Here is a 23351-nt window from a genome sequence, read left to right on the forward strand (position 1 = left end):
ACAATTATGATATGATGCATCACAGCATATTAAAGTGAATCATAACATATTATGTGTAAGGATATCCCTCACATCCTTGTTTTCATTTGTGTCAGATTAAACAAGTAATCTGCTTTGACTGAGGTTTATGGAGGGTGCTTCCGCTCAGGTTATTGGACAGCTTGCTGCTTCACAACATGGATATTGATACATCAAGTTCTACATGTTACATTAGCACAGAGCCATTTCTCACCTCCCAGGGCATTAAAAACTACCCTCACCCTCGGGCTAAAGTGCTCCCTCACCGAACAGAGCATCAGTGCCCACTTTTAACCTGCCAAGTGTGAGATACACACAGCCTCTGTGTCTCTCACAATGTTCTTTATCTCACTCGTGGTGGGAAAGGTACTCGGCAGAAGAACGTGCTGATACTTTTAACCACCATGACTGAATGAATTAGTTTCACTCAGTTTCTGTCTTCAAGTTTGCTGCTTCAGTCTTGAAGGCATTGTAAACTGCCGATTTATGCTTGACAGCGCATGTAAAAGCGATTAATAATTTATAAACACAAAAATCGATAATGGGACTGTCTGGTTTGCTTTTATTGGCATTATGCCTTTGGGTGGTTGTCGAACATGTTTATGCTTCAGCGACAACAGCGTTCACACGGGGAAGACACTCGTGATGGTTTTTGATTTTCCGCATGGTGCCCGTCAATTTATCAGTGCTGGGTTTGATTCCTTATTCACAAGGGGATTGCTTTAGGTATTCCAATAACAGCGAAGGAAATGTCAGCCGCTTCTTGTCATCTCTGCAGGCATCATTTTGTGCCCTTATCACAGATTGATGGGGAAAACAGGCTCTCCTCTCAGCGTTGTCAATCAGAAGCTCCTATAAGCATTACAGATTCGTCACCAAAGTCACGCAGCTGGACTCTGTGTCTGCACACAAATGTCAATGGTCAGTCATCTGTGTTTTATCAAAATCATGGTGTGGCACTCAAGGGTCCAAGATGGCAGGGTGTTTGTGCCCCCTAGAGGAACCTAGCGGCATGACAAATCATCAAAATCAGCTGTACTATTAGCTGATTCTCTAACTTTTTTTCCATTGGGCCTCTGCAGACTTTACAGAGAGCACATCATGCTTCTTTGGTTACTTCTACCTGCAATGCACAGCTATAATGCAGTTAGTATTTGTGGTGCATTATAAATGTTGTTTTTCCAAGCAGCTTTCGCTCTGAATCGATGTTCCAGAATGCATCAATATCTCATAATCTGTTGCTTCTCTCTGCAGTTGTGTGGCTGTGGGCTGCTGGGAGTCGGAATCTGGCTGTCTGTGTCTCAAGGCAGCTTCGCCACCTTCTCCCCCTCCTTCCCCTCTCTCTCTGCTGCCAACATGGTCATCGCCATAGGCGCCATCGTCATGGTGACAGGCTTCCTCGGTTGCCTGGGCGCCATCAAGGAAAACAAGTGCCTGCTTCTGAGCGTAAGTTATGCCACACCTACATACTTTTATGTGTGTTCCTGTGGCTCAGTGGTAGAGTATTGTGTTAGCAGCGCAAAAGGTTGTTGGTTCAATTCCCAGGGAACACACATACTGATAAAAAGAAAGAAAAAGTATAGCCTTAAAAGTCTCTTTGGAAAAAAGCGTCTGCTAAATGCATAAATGTAAATGTTTATGCTCCTAAAATGTGATTGGTGAACACTGCAGATCACTGATTGGTCAGAGAGAATCATCTACAAGTAGCACTACATGTCATGATACTATTTAAAGGTATAACCATGTACATGTATTTATTACTTTTCATGCATTTATTTAAAAAATATGAAAAATATAAGGTATTATTTACACAACTCTCTGAAATACTTTATTCTGATTGGTCGATCGCAACACTGTACACAATATGCAACTATTTTTAAAATTCTACTGTTTTCCCAGGACATTTACAGTTTCCAACATCACTGTGCTAGTTTCATGGCTCATATATTGGTCTGCAGTCTCTTTCTTCTCACATAAAACAATCATTTCAGCCAAATTAACATTTCATGTCTTTTCGTTTATTTATTTAGTGAGTAGCTGTTTAAAAAGTGGGATAATGTACAGCTGGCCAGTCATTATCCCAAAATAAGCCCTGTCAGGATATGAAGTGTCCTTATGGATATCTTTTATAATGCATTATACATACAGGCTTAAAGTAAACTGTTACCAGAGAGGTTTGCTAATTATATGCATTGCAAAATTAGTCTTTTCATTGCACTCAAGGGTTTTTTTTCAGAGCTAGAGTTAAACCACATGCCTCTCTATTTTCCCCCCTTTGACTGCCAATCTAGCTTTGATTTTACACCCATTTTTACTTCCTCTCCTCCACCAGCACCAGTCATTCAGCTGATGGTGTTAAACACCGTCTTATTGAAAAAGGTTGTCACTCGCTTACTTTTCCTTCATATACAGGAGTGAACGTATGCATCCATCACATCATATTGTTTTATTCTGGTAAACGATTATTAAATACTGTGCTATCCGCTTGTGGACTTGTCATATCTTTCAAACAAGCATCATTTTGATTTATTATTGTAATGAAATAACATGCATTACGTTCAGTTCAAGTGAAGGAAGAGAGATGTTTGGAGCATTCGCAAATCCATTGAAACCCAGAATCATCATCACCATCCCTCCTTATTAATTTTTAATGTCAATTTCAAGTTCCTGCGGTTACCAAAATGCTTTTTAGATAGGAGCGGTGTAAATTCGAATGGCCTGACCTTTACATTTCACTAATATATAGGCCTGTATACACCGTGTCCATGGCTCTGATGGATAGGGAGACATCAGAAAAGGGTTTTCACGTCACTGGGTTTGAGATCTAAGCAGCCAGCCTGATGTTTCTGGATGTGGTGTAGCGCGCTCTTCCCCCAGAGGTCTAGGAAGGAAGAACCTTCAAAGCTTTTGCAGTCTTCACATCCATTCCTTCAACTTTGCTCTATTTATGTACCCACATTGCCCAACCAGTGAGTAAAGTCATGGCAGAGCAGACATGTACACATATTGTCATTCAGCGGCTGGCGAGGCCACACGTAGTCAACACAATCACTCTCACCCTCCTCTAATGGTAGAAGAGAACTTATTTTGTGAACATGTCATTGTCGAGGTTCAATAAACAAGTGTCTCTAAGGCTTTCAGACGGCCCAAATCTGTGTTTCAGATGGACTTTGACAGGAATGGTCATCAGGAGATGACTGGAAAATGTACTGAGCACTCAGTGAAATAATGTTTACTGGCTGATAGGCACATGCTGTGTGGAAGGCTGTGTAAATATTTAGGTGAAGAAGTGAAATAGAATGAGAGGCAGAGGGGGAGTGTAGCTGAGATAATTCGTTCAGACAAGTCTTCCCCTTTGTCTTTCTCTCTGTGTCATATAATTCACTTTCTTTTTTGTGTATTTTCTTCCTGCAGTTCTTCATTGTCTTGTTGATTATTCTGCTGGCTGAGCTGATTTTGCTCATTCTTTTCTTCGTCTACTCTGATAAGGTAAGCCTGATTGCCAGTTTTATATTGTGCAAGTGATTTTACTGTATTTTCATACAAATCCCACTATCTAATCTCTAATTGGTGGCAAATTCTTTGACTTTGTTTTTTCATGGAGGGTAAAAATGGATAGAAAAATCCCATAGAATAGCACCTTTTCCTAACAGTCATGATGTAAATCATTAAACAATTAAAATATGTAAGAAAAATGAGTAGCAGAATATTTTGGGTCGTGCTTTGCAGCCAAGTCTACATTAAATCTCATTAGTCCAGAATCCCTTTTCACATCATTTATTTTTTGATAACGTATTACATTGTAGTTTATGTGCATGTATTCTTGCATAACAAAAATTATCCACCTCAAGCAAACGTTTTTTATGCACATTTTTGTTTTCTGTCAACCATTTTTAATGTGGTATCCCCATAAAATAAGCCTTAAACTGTGTGGATGGAAACCCAGCTATAAACTGTCGAATGCTTGTCCCATTTCCTCAGCTTAATCTGGTCAGCGAGTTCTTTTTAAAGAACAGCCGCCTCTCTTGTCTTGGGAAGTGCAGGTTAAGAGTTTTCATCACCAGGCTAACACATTTATAGGCCAGAGGTTACCTCACACAACAAGGCCTAATCCTGGCCAGTTGTCACCAAGTAATTGGTGCTGAGCTCTTTCATGGTCAATCCTTCCACCTGCCTCAGCGTTGAGACTCTTTCTCATGACTTTCAGGGCACTGCACACGCACACAACTGGAAGCGATACTGTACCTACTGGAATGTCTAAAACAGGGCAGTCTGACCTTTTGACACCATGCAGATCCTGGTGGATTACTACACACCCAGAGCATGCAGAGGTCCCGTTTCCTCTTTGATGAAGTCGTGAGTGTCACCATACAGATGCTTCAGAGTGTCCAGTGCACAGTCTTCTTCTCAAGGGCGCTTCCCAAATGTACGACAGGATGCTAGGAGGTGTTAAATCCCATCAAGGATTTCTGGGTGGTTCATTATTCACTCCGCTTGCCACGCTCTCTGTGGAAGCTAAAGTAATTCATTTACCCACAATCCATTTAGAGATTAAGATCTGCCTATCTCCTAGGTACGAGAACTGCCTGGCTGTCTTATCGGAGTGTGAAACTTACACTCAGCCATCGACCACAAACTGAGGCTGCGTTTTGGTGGCAAAATGAATTCCACATTTTTTCAAGCATACTACATTCTTAGCTTGCTCCTGTCTATAGGAGTTTGGTTTGACACACACTTTTTACCATCACTATATTGTGTACAGACTCAAGGTTGTACCTTCATATGACGAAAGCCAGGCTGAAAGCAGTGTATCCAACAAGTATTAGTCTTTAAAGACCACTCTGATACCCGAGCCATGTATTGATGTTGTTCGTACTACCGATATAAGATACCTCTGTGACCTTTAACACAATGTGATGAGGAAGATACTTCAGAGAGGAGTGAGTGAAGATGAGATACAGAGATTTGTATCAACCGCACAGGGCTGTGAGCACGTCTCTACTGAATAAACACGGGGCGGGAGGGGTACCGCCGTCTCTCAGAATGGCTTGAGTGATCAGAGGAATGTTTAATTGACTCCATTATTTGATCTCCAAATCACAAGGCATCCATTATCACAACTGAGAAAAAAAAGTCATACTGGCAATATGTGAAAGCACTCTTTCAATACAAACCACAAAGTTAAGCCAAGCACTTTGCTCGGGTAGTACTGGGCAGGATATTATATAGAGCTAGAATTTTTTTATATATATATATATATATATATATATATATATATATATATATATATATATATATATATATATATATATATATATATAATATATATATTTTTTGTGAAATTTTAGAATTTATTATATCTGAAAAACTTGAGGCTGTAATTTAATAATAAAAAAAAATACAGCTAAAAAAAGAAATGTTTTGTTGAGCACAAAATCAACAAATTAGAATGATTTCTAAAGGGTCTTGTGACACTGAAGACTGGAATAATGCTTACATTTATAAATTGATACTATATATTTAATACGATGTATAAATATGCTACAAAAAAACTTAATTTGTTAAATGTCAAATTTACACAATTCAAATCAATTTGTTACAGCTTCATAATGTGAGATCTAAAGATTCAGTTGTGATTTTTCGTGCCATCCTCAATCTTTAACTCCGCAAGAAGCTTCCCTCCTGCAGATATGTTGGCGAAACAGAGGTCTAGTGGGTCTCCACCTCACTGAGCATACGTGAACGCTGTGGATTAAAGCACACACGTGGGTCCTGCAGTGACCTACCATCTGACTGCAGCAGATGGTGAAGGCTAGGCACCAGATTAGAGCATCCGTCTTTACACTCATGACCTCATTCCTGCGCTTGTGCCGCAGGACGCCGGCCAAATGAAGCCATATTAGCTGGTTTGAAAAGGGGGAAGCACAGTAGCGTGATTTTTCGGATAGGCTTACAGAGACAGATCAAGAGCATTACCATGCACTTTCGCCTCCTTAGCTGTAGCTACGGTACGGTAGCTACGGTAATTTAAACCGTAGATGACTCACAGTTTTTAGCCTATAATGTTATGCCATTACATAGGTAAAAGTGACACAATTAGGGTTGCTCTAAAAATGCGACCCACTTGTGCAGAGAATGGATTCAGAGGGATTCAAAGTAAAACTCCAAGTCATTTTAAAGGTCCCCAAACTCGTATTATGATTTAGTCGAACAAAACACTGGTCCCCATTGTTTTTCTGTTATTTACCAGGTGGTTCTGGGAGAGTAAAGCTTGTGATCTCATGTGGCAGCATTAGTGCAGTTGCTTGTTTACTTGCTGATTTTAGCTCTGAATTAAACCAATTTACTCGCTTTAAACAAATCAGCAATGAATGTGCCAGTTTTAAAATGATTTACGTCAGACTTGACTATATAAACAGCCATTTTCCACTTCATGAGCTTAAGCAGCAAATTTGTGTTGTAAACTGCCTGAACAGGTGAGGCAGACAGCCAGGGTTTTGAGGACTTCGGGCCAGGTTTCAAAGCACCTGACGGCGTGACAGTAGGACCAAGCTGCGTGTATCTTGCCACCTCACAGCATAGCCAGACTTTCCCTTGCTGATCAAGAGTCTGGCCCATCATCTGGGCTGGAAATTACCATCCCATGATAGGCACTTATGTCGGGAGGCTCTTATGTCTTAATGGAACATTATTTCCAATGTGGAAATGGTTGTTAAAGGGATAGTTCATGCTAAAATAAAAATGTAATCACTGACTTCGCCTCATGTTGTTAAAACCCATATTAACTTTTTTTTTTTCTTCCAGCATAGAGGAATTTTAAATTATGTATTGGTCTTTCTTTTCATGTAAAATACATATAAAAGAGCATGCAAAAGGATACAAAAATACCATAGGTTGTCTATATGATTTCACATTTATACCAAGTCTTTAGTCATTGTTTGCTGATAAGCTGTGGCTGTTAACTGTTACTACAAGAAATCATTGAGTCAGTGAGTTGAACCTGAGTTGGAATTTCTATTAGGAGAGATAAGTTTGCTTAATTTTGGTTTGTTCATCACATCAAGATTTTGTATGACTTCAGAAGACATGCAATATAGTGTCATATGCACTAATTTTATTGTTATTTTTTATTTATTTTGAAGCTTGACAGTCCTCATGCACCTGTACGTATAACTCAAAAGAGTGGCTTAAAAACTCACTTCTTTCATAAACACCTACAAGGAGAGCTAACCAATAAATAATAACTTAATTTTAGTCTGATCTTTAATGTTGAATAGAGAATTCACCTATCGAGTTTCACTGAAAAAACATGTAGTTGAGAAATGACTTGAGCAAATAAACAAAAACTTTTCATTTTTAAATTGAACTATCCCTTTAAGTTAGGATTTAGGGGTGTGTGTTTACAGACTGTAAATTGCTCAAAATATTGTTGGTCGGCATAGGCAGAGGTGATGGACGAATCTTCTGTCTGACTTCCTCTTCCTCTACTCTTTACTAAACAGCAGGCTTTCCTCAACACACACACATTGTGCTGACACATCTCCACAAACCCTAGCCCCCAGGGCAACAATATGACAAACTGTAATCCTGTCCACACTCTGGAGACACAAACACACACACTTGAGACTTGAAGAAAAGCACAGTTTCCTTTCTTTTTCACCATTCACTCTCGCTTCCGCTTCCAGTTCACCCCGAGAATTGTTGGTATAGATGATGTCATTTATTAGCTACATCTTAACATCCCACCTTAAGGTCAAACCCTGCACATTCCCAAACAGACACTAACATCTTTACATTCACATGTTGCTTGAGAACACAGGAAACTTACGGGAGCAATGATTACAAATCAAACCCCAAGAGCCACTATTTCATTCACATGATCCAGATGCTTGCATTGGCTGAAATGGTTTTGGACCATGCATTCATGAGAACGTATCCAACTGGACAGACATTATTTAAACACAACCAAAGGCAAGGTATACAAACTCCTAATGAGCAGTGCATTAGCAACAAGCAGCCACAGGCCATGGAAAACATATGCTCCATTCACTTTTTGAGAGCTAGTATAGTAGATACTGTATTAGTGGATTTAAAGGGAATAGTACAATGGTTTTACAAATACTATTTCCGTCTTTCTACTTCAGAATTTCACATTTAATTTAGTGTTATTTTTAAAATGTGAAATGTAACAATTTCTGAGTGAAAACTCTTTCTACACCACTTCCAGCTAATTAAGAAGTTGTATGTTTCAAACCCTTGAACCATTAATTTGGCTCCAGATGTGCGGCAGATTATTCTATTCATGTCCTCAAAAAAGATATGGTCCTGCTAAAAAATTGAGCTGCAGTTCCTCCATCTTGATTCAGATTGACAGTCCTGTCTGAACTTCTTTACAGTAACCTTTCATTCACTCTGGCGCTCTTCCCATGAACTCAATGTCTGGGAGAAGAACGAATTAACTTTCTGCATAATATGATGCTTCTAACAGTATGTTTCATTAGCATAGCTCGTCTCTTAGGGCTTGCAAGATGGTTATTGGAGCAGAATATGAGAAGAGAACCACCTTACCAATACATTTCATTTCAGTGACAAGATATTTATCATTGCAGATAGATCTCACCTCTGAGGATAGGACAGCTTCCTTTTTGTTGTCAGAAAACAAAGTTGTTTCAGAGTCCTCCACTAGAGCAGGTTGTGGGATTTTGAATGAAAAGAAAGATAACTAGATTATTTGACACAACTGTTGCATTTCAACTATGACTTTCAATAACTTTCCAGAGGTAAAGATGTTTAGAGTGTTTTTCTCATTGCTTAACCCCATATCATTCAAATGTTTGGATCAGAAAGATAAAAATCACTTATGCTCATGAGTGCTGCATTTATTTGATTGAAAAATACAGTAAAAGCAGTAATATTGTGAAAATGTTATTGTAAACTTTCTATTTCAATATATTTACAATGTCATTTATTCCTGTAATGGAAGATATCTGCATTTTTAGCATCATTACTCCAGTCTTCAGTGTCACATGATCCTTCAGAAATCATTCTACTGTGCTGATCTGTTAGTCAAGAAACATTTTCATCAATGTTGAAAACCAAAGGCTGCTTAAAATCTTTGCAGAAACAGTCTTATTTTTTCTCATAATTATTTAATCAATATACGTTTCAAAAGAACAGCATTTATATGAAACGTGTATGTGTTAATTAAAAAGTACAAAAATTTTAATGTCTTTACCGTGACTTTTGATTAAATTAAATTAAATTGATGCATTTAGCAGACGCTTTTATCCAAAGCGACTTACAGTGCATTCAGGCTATCAATTTTTACCCATCATGTGCTCCCGGGGAATCGAACCCCCCACCTTGCGCTTAATAAGGCAATGCTCTACCAATTGAGCTACAGGAACATTAATATAATAGATTGTTGCTGAACAAAAGCATTCATTTCTCTAAAAAAAATTTTAGTGAGCACAAACCATTTAAGTATTTATTAAGCATTGTATTTATTTATTTTTTTGACCTGATAGTCCTCTTTAAGAAAAATAATTTTTGTCTAAAAATAAAATGCAGTTTTATAGGAATCCTACTCAACTCTTGGCATTAGGGAGGTTTAATCAGACATGTAACATTCCTCCATTAGACATGCTATTTTGCTTTTTGAACAGGATGAACAGAATTGCATGACTTTTTCAGGCACAAGCTGATTAAGAATTTATTGCAAGCTTGAGCCTAGTTGTAATTGGACCTTGTGTGATATGGGATTCTCGTGTGTGAGAACTGTCTGGTAATGAAAGAATAGCCATTACCAGACAGTTCTGATCATCATGTGTTCCAAGCAGGATGTGAAAGGAGTGATGTCACAGCGAATCCTTATGCAGCTGAGAGTGTGCTTTTATGTATTCTTGTATAATGAGACTCGGAGTGTTCAAGATTTTTCCATACAGAAGGATGATGGTGATTATTTATCTTTCGTTTTATTCTCTTCATTCTGAATTGCGGCTACTCACACAGCATACCCACTAAAATAAATATCTGGCACTAATGAGTGCACTCTCCAGCGAGAGAGACCTATGCTTTCTACCAGTTTTTTAATATATCGTCTTGACTTATTGCTGCTGTTCTGCATCATTGGCTGAATTTATTTCATCATGGCTTGGCTGGAAAGAATGTAAAAAAACATTTCACATAATGGGGGCCTCCAGAGTACATTTTAGAGCAATTTCCACATATATTTGAAAGATTATCTGAATAAAAATTTTATACTCCTCATTAATTATTTTCCCTCAGCATTCAAAGAATTTCACAGCATGAATATTTTGACTTGTTATATAATTAGCACTGTTTTCTAAGGCAAGCATTACTATTACTCATACTTCTACCTCGCCCTGCATCTTTACATTTATGCATTTAGAAGTCACTTTTATCCAAAATATGTCCATATCAGTGTATTTTTTTTATTTTAACCAGCTATGTTTCCTGGGACATGATCGATAACTCTAATCATATGGCTTATTAAGGAAAGCTGTGTTATTACATTTCTAAAAAAAAAGTAGACTTGCCTTACCTTGTCTTAAATGTCTTTTTTTCAAAAAGCTTTCCATTGATGTATGGTTTATTAGGATCAGACAATATTTGGCCAAGATAAAACTATTTGAAAATCTGGAATCTGAGGGTACAAAAAAATCAGAATACTGAGAAAATCGCCTTTGAAGTTATCCAGACGAATTCTTGGCATTGCATATTACTAAACAAAAATTTTTGATATATTTATGGTAGGAAATTTACAAAATATCTTCATGGAACATTATCTTAACTAAATATCCTAATAATTTTTGGCATAAAAGAAAAAACGATAATTTTGGCCCATACAATGTTTTTTTGGCTATTGCTAAAAATATACCCCAGCGACTTGACTGGTTTTGTGGTCCAGGGTCACATTGTTCCATGAAGATATTTTGTAAATTTCCTACCATAAATATTTCAAAACTTAATTTTTCTATTAGTAGTATGCATTGCTAAGAACTTCATTTAGACAGCTTTAAAGGCGATTTTCTCAGTGTTTTTATTTATTTTATTTTTTTTGCACCCTCAGATTCCAGATTTTTATATAGATTTTTAAATATCGTCCAATCCTAATAAACCATACATCAATGGAAAGCTGTTTTATTCAGCTTTCAGATGATTTATAAATCTCAATTTAGAAAAATTGACACTTAAGAATTTTTGGTTTTGTGGTCCAGGGTCACATCTGGAATATTATAGAAACTTGATAGGCTGTTATGGGCTAGTAAGCAATGTCCTGTCAACAATCCACAATATCATAGCATCATATATGAGAACCAGTCACATTTTTTTCAGAAGTCTAGAGTCTTTCAGATGTGAGCAAACAGTGAATGTTGTGTCAATACAATAAATACCACCGCAATATGGAGCGTGGCAATAAATCATAATGTTAAAGCTGTAGGTGCAGATATTATCTCTACGTATCTTATTTATAGGTCTGTGTGAGAGACTATATTTCACTGAAACATGCCTGAAATTCCAGGATATGGTGTTTCAGGGTGAAATGATGTTAATCTAGTGTATCAGGACCGCTGCTCTGTCAAACTCTAATCACCCTGCACTTCCGTCGCTCTGGGCCAGAGTGCACTGAACCACTAATGTGAGATCGTACACCTCATTAAAACTGCCAGCAAAATATTTCTCTACCCTAGCCGAGGGGGAAATGATTGTGATTCCAGCGTGGCGTATATAAGTATGTTGTCCTCCAGCGTCAACGATGGCGTGCTTTTTAACACTCTACTCACTGTGGCAGTCGATGAATGATGTTAATTGTAATAATTTGACGTACTGTAGTAGTCAAGAACCCAATGGCAGGTATTGACTGAACAGAGGCTGCTTATTAGGATAGACAAGCACGTACATTTCTCTTAGGACTAACATATAGTTTTTCACTATTTGCAATGATAATATTTATACATATTTACTTGTAGTTATCCAAACTACTTGAATTAATACATATATACATATAGAATTAATTGAATTTTGAACTGTGTTATCCAGTTAATATATATATATATATATATATATATATATATATATATATATATATATATATATATATATATATATATATATAAACCAAAAAGGTATGAAATTATTGTTTTAAAAAATTATTTGCTTTTTTTATTATTAAATTGTCAAATCTATTTGTCAAAATGTAGTTTTGGTGGTCTGGCTGAAATTTTGGTACTCTCAAGATTGTTTGTTATTGCCTATAACATAACATTATATGAATAAACTTATCGTTCTTCACAGGTCAGTGAGAATGCAAAGCAGGACCTGAAAGATGGTCTTGCTCTCTACAATGCAGACAACAACATTGGACTGAGAAATGCCTGGAATATCATCCAAGCCGAGGTACTCTTTGTGAAATTCTGAATATGTTGAGAATAGTGAAAATACTTTCACACACTCGTATCTGGAACTGAAGCTAGTGTGGTAATTATTAAAATAATATCACCATAAAGTAAAAAGTAGCATTGTCCCTCTGCATGACAGTGGAAGTGTTGTGGCGTGACGGGTTACACAGATTGGCACGAGGCTCTGAAAGAAAAGGTGGTGCCCGACCGCTGCTGTCAAGAGCATTATCAGGAGTGTGGCCGCAACTCCACCAACATGTTCTGGACACGGGTGAGTGGACGCCTGCACTTCAGCCAGTGATAATGTTGCCAAATCCCCTAGACCTTTAATCGCATTGACATGTGCAGTGAACTATACATATACTGCATTTCAAATGCACAACCTTCAATTTAATCATGACCAGTTTGAATGCTTTTGAATTGTTGCTCTTACATTCATTAAAGAACATTTCTAATTTGAGACGGGATCTAAGAAAAAACAGGAGGTAATAAACGAGAGGATTTCTTTTTTTTCTCTCATTTCTGTCCTTGGAAAGAGATATTATTAGTAAGTGAAAGGCAGTAAAAGTCATGGATTTAAGACATCTCTGTTGGTAGGAGCTCTAAGTGCATCTGTAAAGTGCCAGAGTCATGTATCTTTATCTATATCTGCTCACTTTTGGACGCCGGATGCATTTGTCTTCCCTATGGGAGCTGATTTAACGTACGAAAACTCATTTTAATGTACTGAATATTTAAATTAGATTGTAGAGAGGGTAATGGTCTCTTGAGGGACTATTTTGTGCCATTGACAGAGCTGCATCAGCAGCTGATGTTAGATGTCAAACTGTCACACAGTCTTTATCTGAAGGCTTTAGTTAGCACAGAGGTACTAATGGAGTGTTTGCGGATGAGACATTTCCATTTTGTGAATTCTCAATGTTCTTTTCAAAAGCATCTTTCATTTAAGCAGAATGAAGCATACTTGAAGTTTATGAAGCTGCCACGAGAGAAACTTAAGAATACATTTTGAGATTTCTTTTTGTGTGGTCTTCTAGGTAAGGGAATTACACAAGGAAGTTCATCTGAAAGCACAAGCTGTTTAATTGTCAAATTTATCTTCTCCCCCAGCAGTTAAGCAGCTAGCCAACAAAAGGTCTTAAATTTCTTTTGAATTTACAGAACAAGAGAAATTATTCAAATAATTTGACATGAGGCTGTTTGCACAGAGTTTTGCCAATTTGGAAGATGCTATATTGTGTTACCACCAGTTTTCAGTTTTGCTGGATTTCCTTTTCAACACCTTAGTGTGAAAAGCAGCCCACTGTTTTCTTTGTTTTGTTTTTTTCTTGCACAACCACAAACAGTATATTGCTGAATGTGCTTTTTTTCCCCAGTTTTTTTTTTGTGCACTGAAAATGCAGCCACAGCAGTCACTCGCTCGCTCAAGCATGTGCTCAAAACCAATTCCAATGCTGCTGGACTTCAGCTAATTTTTCCTGGATCACAATGAACTACTAGCAAATTAGAAATGAAACATACACAGTATGTTTGTATTAGTGAAGGTAAATCACATCTTGTGACTTTTCCTGTCTTCCAGGGATGTTACGAGAAGGTTGAAGAGTGGCTTGATGATAATAAGCACCTACTCGGAACCATCGGCATGTGTATCTTGGTAGTTCAGGTAAGATTTTGTATGCTGGTGTGTTTAGCCATCACTCAGTGTGTCAAATGCAGTGGTGATAATGAGTGCGCCTGTCTCGTCTGGTTCTGCTGAAACAGTGAAGCGCATGTGTGGAGCGCCACAGTCAGCCCAGGAGGGAAGAAGTGAACCGCTCATTATGGCTTGCTGATACACAAATACACAGAAAGTGAACCTGTCGGCCCCACATGATGTCTTCCAGCAGGTCGTTATAGCCCTAGAAAACCCATGGATTCAGTGCATTTGATTATCAGTGCAGCCTGGTCTAATGTGTACATACTCAGGAGGTGCTTTGCATCAACGTCAGGCAGATTTTATTTTAGTTTTTTCTAGAAACTAGGCAGAGACATGTTAAATATAGTCCATGTTTCAACAGTAGTTTGAATATATATTTTGTCATGTTTGCTACTTTGTCACTTTTAAAGTTAGCAAACTGAATTTGAGAGTATCTCTTAACATTTTCACAGGTAGTCAAATTCCAAATCAGGTTTACTGACGTTTATCACACAGCAGAAATATTGTGGTAAAAAGTGAAAAAAAGCCCATGATGGATTAGCCAAAATGAACTCTCGATTAATCTATGAGTTCTTGTAAGACCGTGGTCAGTAATTACCTGCAGTTTGCTGAGGATAATAGTGCACAGGGTCTTTACTAAGTATTTTTCTCAGTATGGACCAAGAGGTGACCGCAGGCATTTAAACACTTGCTACATAATCCTCCTCATCAGCTGAGCTGGAGCAAAATCGCAAGCGATTTACTTGCATTCATCCAGTAAAAGCCAGTCATAATCTGGTTTTAAGTTAATAAACTGTGTGCTCTGTAAGTGTTTAGTCATTTTTAATTATAAGTGGGTACTGCTGATGCAATAGTTCGGTATTTGAACAAACCTCTAAGTACCATGGTACTTTGATATTTTCCATTTTAATTTTAGATTAACATTCATGTTCCATGAATTAAAATCTGGTTCAAAAGTTAATGAAAGTTACAATGAAATGACATCAAAGAAATATATGGCTTTTGAAAATAGAAAAGCTATTTTGATTTTGATTTTAAGTAAATGCAGCCTTGGTTATTACAAGACCTCTATTTAAAAAAAAAAAAAAATCGTACAGACCCCAGAGATTTGAATAGTAGTGTGCATGGTGTAAAACTTCAAATACCACAGTATAAACATGTTACAAGGTCCAGAAATCTTCATTATACTAGTGTTTGTTATTGTGCTGTAGTTCTTTCTCTTAAGAACCCATGGATTCTGGAAGGATTCTTTTCCCTGTGGGTTTCGACTTCGGTTTTTCAGACATTGCTAGGGGCCTAGATTGTGTGAGAGTCTGCCAAGATTTACAGTTCAATTTCTTTGGGAATTGACAGTGTAAAGAAGCAGCAATGCAATACCATTAAAGCTCAAAGATGTGAGAGAATCTGATTTAATTCACACACGGAGTCTGATGGGGCTTCTTGCTCATGTAATAAAAACTGCAGGTTCTGCAGCTTTAAGATAATGAGTGTGGAATGTCGACCACCGCTGTGCTTTTGATGTATCAGGATGGATCTAAAAATGAACTTCAAAGATTCAGTATATTTGCAACACAGTTCCGTTTACCTCCGTGACTGTGCTTCACATCACCAAACCTCCTTTTTTTACAAAATGAGGTCAATTTTCCAAAAACGGTCTGCAATACCTGAAGAAAGCTATCCATTGGCAGCTGCTCGGCTGATGTGTGCAGCCTTGGAAGTATGTGACCTGATTGCAGCCACCTCTACATGCTGAACTAAATCACCTGAACAGTAAAAAATGAACTGAAATAAACTGGCTAATGGCTACATATATATAACTGGCCAATGGCCATACATATAATAAAAATTGAATAAAAAAAAGCAAATGGAAAAACATCTACATTTAAAATAACTATTACTAGGAAAGAGGAAGGTATGAGCAATTCACGTGCCACTTGATCTGGCACATGATAATAAAAATAAGAATTTGAATGAAAATACTATTTAATATCTAATGCATTAAAACTTTAAAAAATGTAAATAATTAAATGCATTTGTGATTTTTTTTTTTTTCCATATTTGCATTCGCATCAATGAAGAAAGCTGCTTTTTGGCAGCAGGTCTCATTGTGGTCTAGTTGCATCATTTATCAGCAGGTGATAAAGGCATATGCCAACTGACCAAGCCATGAATTTCCTAGTGTTTTATTAGGAATATGTCCAACGTTTTGTCTTCATTAATCCAGGCCATCTGTGTTTGCTGACATATAGTGTATGTGTTTCACACTAACCCTTACATATGGATTTTGTTGTTCCAGCTCCTAGGAATGGCCTTTTCCATGACACTGTTCCATCAGATCCACAGAAGCGGGAAGAAGTATGATGCTTAACAAGTCCGTTTCTCAAGGGAGGAGCCCTGGTGCATTATGGGACAGACTTTGGGGGAGAGCTCCTCCACTTGTATCTAACTTCCCCTACTGGCCAACCCTCTTCCCATTAATTCCCCAGCTTATACCTTACCATCCTGTATAGACTTCAGTCACGGCCTTTCTCTTTTCCCCCATCTGCTCATCTGCCAAAGAGACCCGGGGACAGCGAGGAACGAGAGGACCGATTCTTGGCCAGCATCCTCCCCATAAGGCCTCTGACTTGCTTCATCTCCTCTAGAACCTTTATTTTATGCTTGAACTAACTAACGTTTGCGGGAAGGAGAATAATGACAACAAACTGTGTGGCTTTACTAATATGTAAATCCTTTCACCCGACATACAGAAAGACGAGAAGACATCAGACTGAAAACCTTCAGGGTGGGATGAATTTGAAAAGCATCACCTCCATCTACAGTGTAAATGACAAACAGTTTCATTTTAGCATGATGCGGTTTTGTACAAGACAGAAAACTCATTTTGGCTCAAGACTTCTTTGTTTGTTTTTATATGTGACTTTGCCCCAACCCCATTATTGTCATTTTTTTGCACCTAAGAATTGGAAGAAGCCTGTACAAAGAGTTAAGCAGGAATTTGAGTATGTCTGAGTGTGTTGGTAATCAAGCCTTTTCTTATGTTTAAAGGTTTGTGGTTTGTGGACGCATCAAAATGTGCTGAAAGTTTCACTCTAATGAGAACCATCACAATCTAATGTCAGTATAATTCATCAAACAGGGACTGTTTTATCTTATACAGATGGTCTAATTAGCCAGCCGTGCACATACATGCAAAAACATCCTCTTTGTTAACCACTAAAAGGTCATTTTAACCAAACTGCTACTGAAAGTTGTTTTAGAAGTAGAAGGAAGGTTACAAAAGTAAGTAAACCAGGCATGTATAAGAGGCAGAGGTTTGTGAGTTTGACAATTTCCTCACGTTCTGTTCATTTATTTCAAGTCTGTACCCTAAAAAACATCAAGACAAAGCCTAATGATACAGATTCCACCTAGTTCATGTTTGCACATCTCCCCATGACAGTGGAAAATCAATGCACTCCGCAAATCAAATCAAATCTGTAGCACTTTCTTCCATGGAACATAAAATGAAATAGTTTGAAGAATGTTGCTCTTTGCTGTACAACAAAAGCAGACCTGATGCTTTCAAACTTTTAAAGGATGGAAAAAATAAATAAATAAGACATATGATTTAGATTGGTGCTCTACATTATATTTCAAGTTTTCTGTAGTTTTCTTCATTTCAAAACGTCCTTGCTTGCTTCACAACAGGAAACCCTCCACCAGCTCTCATTTGTGCATATGCATATTCAAACTTGGTGACTAAATCAGTATTTCATTAGGTTTTATGTTACTTTTTTAGTATCTTTTAATATGTAAACGTTCTGAGCTGCAAGAAGGTCATTAATAGAACTTTGTGATTGACAGGCATTCTAATTCTGCAGCCGGTTCGGACCTATTCCACAAGTTCTGTGGGGACATGTTACATGTGGGCTAGATGATGACTTAAATTGGTGGTCTGTTGTCCTTTTGTGTCCTACGGAAGAAAATCACAGGGTACAGAGGATCATGAGGTGACAGAAATGTTCTTTTTGAGTGAACTATTTCTTTAAAGTATCCTTAGCAGGGAATCTAGCACTAATGCCAACCCAACAGAACTGTAAAAATTGTCAGTGCTGCTTCATTGCAAGATATAAGTCAAGTATTACAGTTAAATCTCATACGGTACAGTACAGCAGAGCAGAACCAAACACAAGCACAGTCATAGTGTAAGTTATAGTAGACCACAATCCACCAGCCATAACTCATCTTAAGAAAGAGCATCTGCAGTGTTTCTGTTTCGGCACACCTCAGCTTTATAGCCTGTGCTGTTTTTCTGTCAATCTCTGCTCTTTTCTGCCTCCATATGTCTTTTAGTTTTTTTAGTAAGCATTAGGCTGTAACGGTTACATTCCTGCTGAATGAGGTGATAATGCTTCTGTATCACACAGCCTAAAGGGACTTGCTTCAAAGGAAATGCATCTTGACGAGGAAGTTTTGAGTGAGAGTGTTTACCAGCAGATGGTTTTAGGGGTTTAAAGTCACTTAGCAATAGATGGGGCGTGATGATGGCTGAGAGACAGCCAGAGTGGGGTCATCTGATGGTCTCCAATCCAGACTGTCACTGAGACTACTTGCTGTCCCTTAAGAGCTCGGCTTGTGTGCGATGCTTATGTGTGACCGAGAGGGACGTAAAAGAGCATTTGAGAAAAATAATAACACCTCTCATCCCATCAAACACTCACTGACACACAATCTCTGTTTACTGTATTTCAGAAAAAAGTGCTTTATATTAAGAAACAGTTGGGACCAGAAGCGACAGCTACTTCTAACGTTCACCGTGTTGAAATGGAAGGGAAAGAGTGCTTCTGCTCTGGTTGAGTGTAGGAACTCTGTCCCTGAACACTGCTGCTATAAGAGTCACCTGTGGTTATTACAAAAGTAGAAGTAAAAGACTGAGAGACTGCAGACTCCATTAACTCACACTCTTGCCTGCAAGCATTTAAACTCAGCATGAAGCCGAAATTGACTTTTTACTTTTTTGACCTTTTCTTCCCCCAGTCTTACATTAGCCAACTAAACATAGTATTTATAATTAATTAATTCTGTTATTTATGTTTTTTTTCTTTACATATATATATATATACACACAGGTGTATTTATATACTGTTAAATGATTGCATTTATAGAAGAACCCCAGTTTAGCTTACTACATTAGGTTATGCTGTCATTCTTACATTTTACCAATAGTAAAAATGTTCAATTAATGTTGGTTAAAGAGTGTTTCATGTTGGCTTTAATGGATTTGTTGTTAATTTGTATCAGGAGGCCTGAAATCTACAGCATTTTTCAATTAATTCTGAATGTTCACCATCGCTAACAAACAGAAACAATGCAAGCTATTTTTTCTAATATACAAGCCTGTCTCCAGTAGGACACAGTCAACATTATTAGCATCATAAATGAAAATGTTTGTGTGTGTGTTGCGTCTTGTGGTCTGGCTTCAAATCCATTTTTGCTTAAAGAACACTGTGGAGATAGTCAATACTAGTTCTGATAAGGTTTCTGCTCCGTGTACTGTCTCTAACCCCACTGCAATGAACTTCAATGACGTGTCCCAACCCTCTTATCTGACCGATTTACAAAATTTACAAAATTGCATCCTGTGAACTAATCCCACGTGTCCAAGGTTTAAGAGTTTGGAAAGATCTTTGGTCCTTGTTCCAGTGTTTTACATTTTTTGAAAGATGTACTTAAATCCGTCTCTTTTTCAAAAAGTATATACTGATGTATATACAATACCCAGTTTTCCATTATATTTTTCCACTTTTATAGACTATATAGTGTATTTAAATCTGAAATTGTCAGATGTTGAGTGTCATGTTGAACAACCAACATCAGTTTAGCATTAGCAATTTTCTGTTTTCCAATGCATTTGTGTCAAGCTTAATGCATGTAAACATTTCACTTCTGTGAACACCACTCCGGCTGTTGTGGTCTTTCACCTTACGATAGTCACTCCGCAGTTTCTTGCATTTAATGTGGCACTGCTCGGACGTCCGCTGGTAACCCTCGACAGCCATCCTCTCAGAAACATGCTGAAAAACCTTTTCGTTTCTCACCATGCCATCGAGTTCCCTTTGCACCCTTTCTTCACCGATGATACCCAAGAAGGTCTGCACCTCCTGGGTCGACCACGGTAAAGTTATGCTGCGCGGCGACATTGTTGCGACGTTGTTGTAATTTAAAAATGGCGCCTCGTGTGTTGTGTCTTTCCCCTTGCGGCACGCGCAAATGACGATTCTCTGTCAACCAATCAACGTTCTGCAGTGAGTCTAGCTCCACCCTTTAGTACCGTTCCACTGTGCTAGGTACCCCAACGGAAGGGTACCCAAAAAGTGGTACGGTACGGTTCGGCTTTTTGGTACCATTCTCAACTTTTGGCAGTGGAAACGCAAATAAAAGGGTACCGACCTGACCCGTACCGTACCGTACCACTCGGTGGAAACGCGCCATATGGATCATCTCATAAACCATTGCAAATGTGTATGACATGTTTGTTTAATATGCAACAAAGATATTGCTTTTTGCTAACTGTCTAAATAAGCCCGTGAAATATCTAAAGGTGCGAGAGAATCTCAGTGCTTGATGCTGCAACACAAGGGTTGGAATTAAATTTTTTATTTGTTCTTTTTTTGTGCATTGTTCATTGTTGTATGTCATCGTTTTGTATCATACATTTTGTCACGTATTGATTTTAAGGTTTTGCTAAGCATAGATTAATGAGATTTTGCATTATAAACCTTTAATTATTTTCTAAATGTTTTTGCCTTTCCTAATCTGTTTAAAATTAATTTATGTTGGGTTTTCATCTGTAGATACTATCATACAGCACATACAAATTCACAATATAGTTTCTAGCAATTATAAAGTAGAAGTTAATTGACCAATATTAAGGAATTGCCCATTATCAGAAATGAAAGGTCTCTATATTTCTATCATTTTGGAGATGGCCCAGCAAAATTCAAAAAATCTCCAAAAAAGCTTGCACACCCATGCCATCTGTTTGTATATTTTGGGATATTTTTTTTTCCAAGTCATTGCAACTAAGTTTGTACCCATTCATTGTGTTTTGATGTTTAATTTTTCTTTTTTGTTTTTGTACCTATTAATTAAAAGAACTTAAGTGGTAGATCTGAATGAAATATTGGCATTTGTTGGTACTGAATTCTGTTACTTTTACAGGGTCATGAAAGCTATAAGTCAAAACGACCACAGAGCAACTAATTGAATTGTTGAATTAATTTCCTCCCATTTAAAATTATCTATTAATTTTCTATTCTTGGTGTAAAAAAGGATCTAAATAGTAACTGAGTTCTATAATCACTGTCATATCTGTATTTTTCTACTGCCATCCTAACCACCACTGGTAAGCTGCATATACAAGCTGTAGAAACGAAAGCTCTCGAGTGACGTGTTAATGTAGTGTTCTGGTGAGTGGCAGCTATCAGATATCTCGTGAACCCAGATTTGTCCTGTGGAGTATTTTGCTACATGTAAAGCACTATAAATATATCAGGTGGTGCACTAAATTGCATTCTTAAAATCCTACTATTTTTTAAATAAAGGAAAGTGTGTTGCCAAACCACTGTGAGAACGGTCTTTTTCTATTTTATACACTTCATATGTACTCTTTTGGAGGCTCATTTGTGTTGCATTTCACACTACAATTCACCAGATATAACACTATGCAAATAAATAATAACAATAATTCAGGTAAAAACAGTAAACCTTAATACTTCTCACACATAATAACAAAAACATGAGAACAAAACTAACTATATTTTACAACTTGTTTTAAACCTTTTTTTTCAACAAAAATAACTTTGTTTTTAACTAATTACATTACATACAGTACAGACCAAAATTTGGAAACATTACTATTTTTAATGTTTTTGAAAGAAGTTTCTTCTGCTCATCAAGCCTGCATTTATTTGATCAAAAATACAGAAAAAAATGTAATATTGTGATATATTATTACAATTTAAAATAATTGGTTTTTAAATTTATTATACTTTAAATTATCATTTATTTCTGTGATGCAAAGCTGAATTTTTAGGATCATTATCACATGATCCTTTAGAAATCATTCTAATATGATGATTCATTATCAAAGTTGGAAACAGTTCTGCTGCTTAATATTTTTTCAGAACATGTGATACTTTTTTAGGATACTTTGATGAATAAAGAAAAGTAATAAAAAAGTATAAAAAAAGAAGCTTTGTTTTTAAAATATAAATATTTTGTAATAACAATATACACTACTGGTCAGCAATTTGGGGTCAGTATTTTTTTTTCTTTCTTTTCTTTTAATAAAATCAATACTTTTATTCAGAAAGGATGTGTTAAATTGATAAAAAGTGATAGTAAAGAAAATATATTATTAGAATTTTTTTTTTATTTTGAATAAATGCAGTTCTTTTTAACCTTTTATTCATCAAATATATTAGACAGCAGAACTGTTTCCAACACTCATAATAAATCAGAATATTAGAATGATTTCTAAATGATCATGTGATAGACTGGATGTTACATGTGACACTGAAGGCTGGAGGAATGATACTGAAAATTCAGCTTTGCATCACAGGAATAAATTATTTTTTTAAAGTATATTCAAATAGAAAACTATTATTTTAAGTTGTAATAATATTTCACAATATTACAGTTTTTTCTGTATTTTTGATCAAATAAATGCAGGCTTGATGAGCAGAAGAAACTTCTTTCAAAAACATTAAAAATAGTAACGTTTCCAAACTTTTGGTCTGTACTGAATATATATATATATATATACATACATAGATGATAAACATATATATATATATATATATATATATATATATATAAACAAATAAACATATATATATAAATAAATAAACATATATATTATGTATATATATATATATATAAATAAATAAACATATATATAAATAAACATATATATATATATATATATATATATGTTTATTTATATATATGTTTGTTTATTTATATATATATATATATATATATATATATATATATATATATATATATATATATATATATATATATATATATATATAAACATAATAATTTGTGCGCAAAATTATTGGACCCAGCAAAATTAGCAAGCTTGAAATGAAAAAAATGTATGTCTTCATATACAGTACACATGTACATTTCCTCAGATAAAATCATCTGCCAAAAGTATATAAGTA

The 23351-nt window shown here is 36.5% G+C and overlaps 1 protein-coding gene across 5 annotated transcripts in view; it reads left to right on the plus strand.

Moving 5' to 3' along the window:
- The window catches only part of LOC132156289 (tetraspanin-9-like), a 205548-nt gene extending 187572 nt beyond the window's left edge, over positions 1-17976 (plus strand). For all 5 annotated transcript variants that reach the window (XM_059565229.1, XM_059565228.1, XM_059565227.1 and 2 more), the window contains 6 exons: positions 1273-1464; positions 3433-3507; positions 12337-12438; positions 12580-12711; positions 14020-14103; positions 16433-17976. In XM_059565229.1, the coding sequence (XP_059421212.1) occupies positions 1273-1464; positions 3433-3507; positions 12337-12438; positions 12580-12711; positions 14020-14103; positions 16433-16504 (657 nt within the window). In that variant the 3' untranslated portion in view covers positions 16505-17976. The remainder of the gene's footprint in view (positions 1-1272; positions 1465-3432; positions 3508-12336; positions 12439-12579; positions 12712-14019; positions 14104-16432) is intronic.
- The last annotated feature ends 5375 nt before the right edge of the window (positions 17977-23351 follow it).

Source organism: Carassius carassius, chromosome 13 (genome assembly GCF_963082965.1).
Source record: "Carassius carassius chromosome 13, fCarCar2.1, whole genome shotgun sequence".
In the NCBI taxonomy this organism is placed as follows: Eukaryota; Metazoa; Chordata; class Actinopteri; order Cypriniformes; family Cyprinidae; genus Carassius; species Carassius carassius.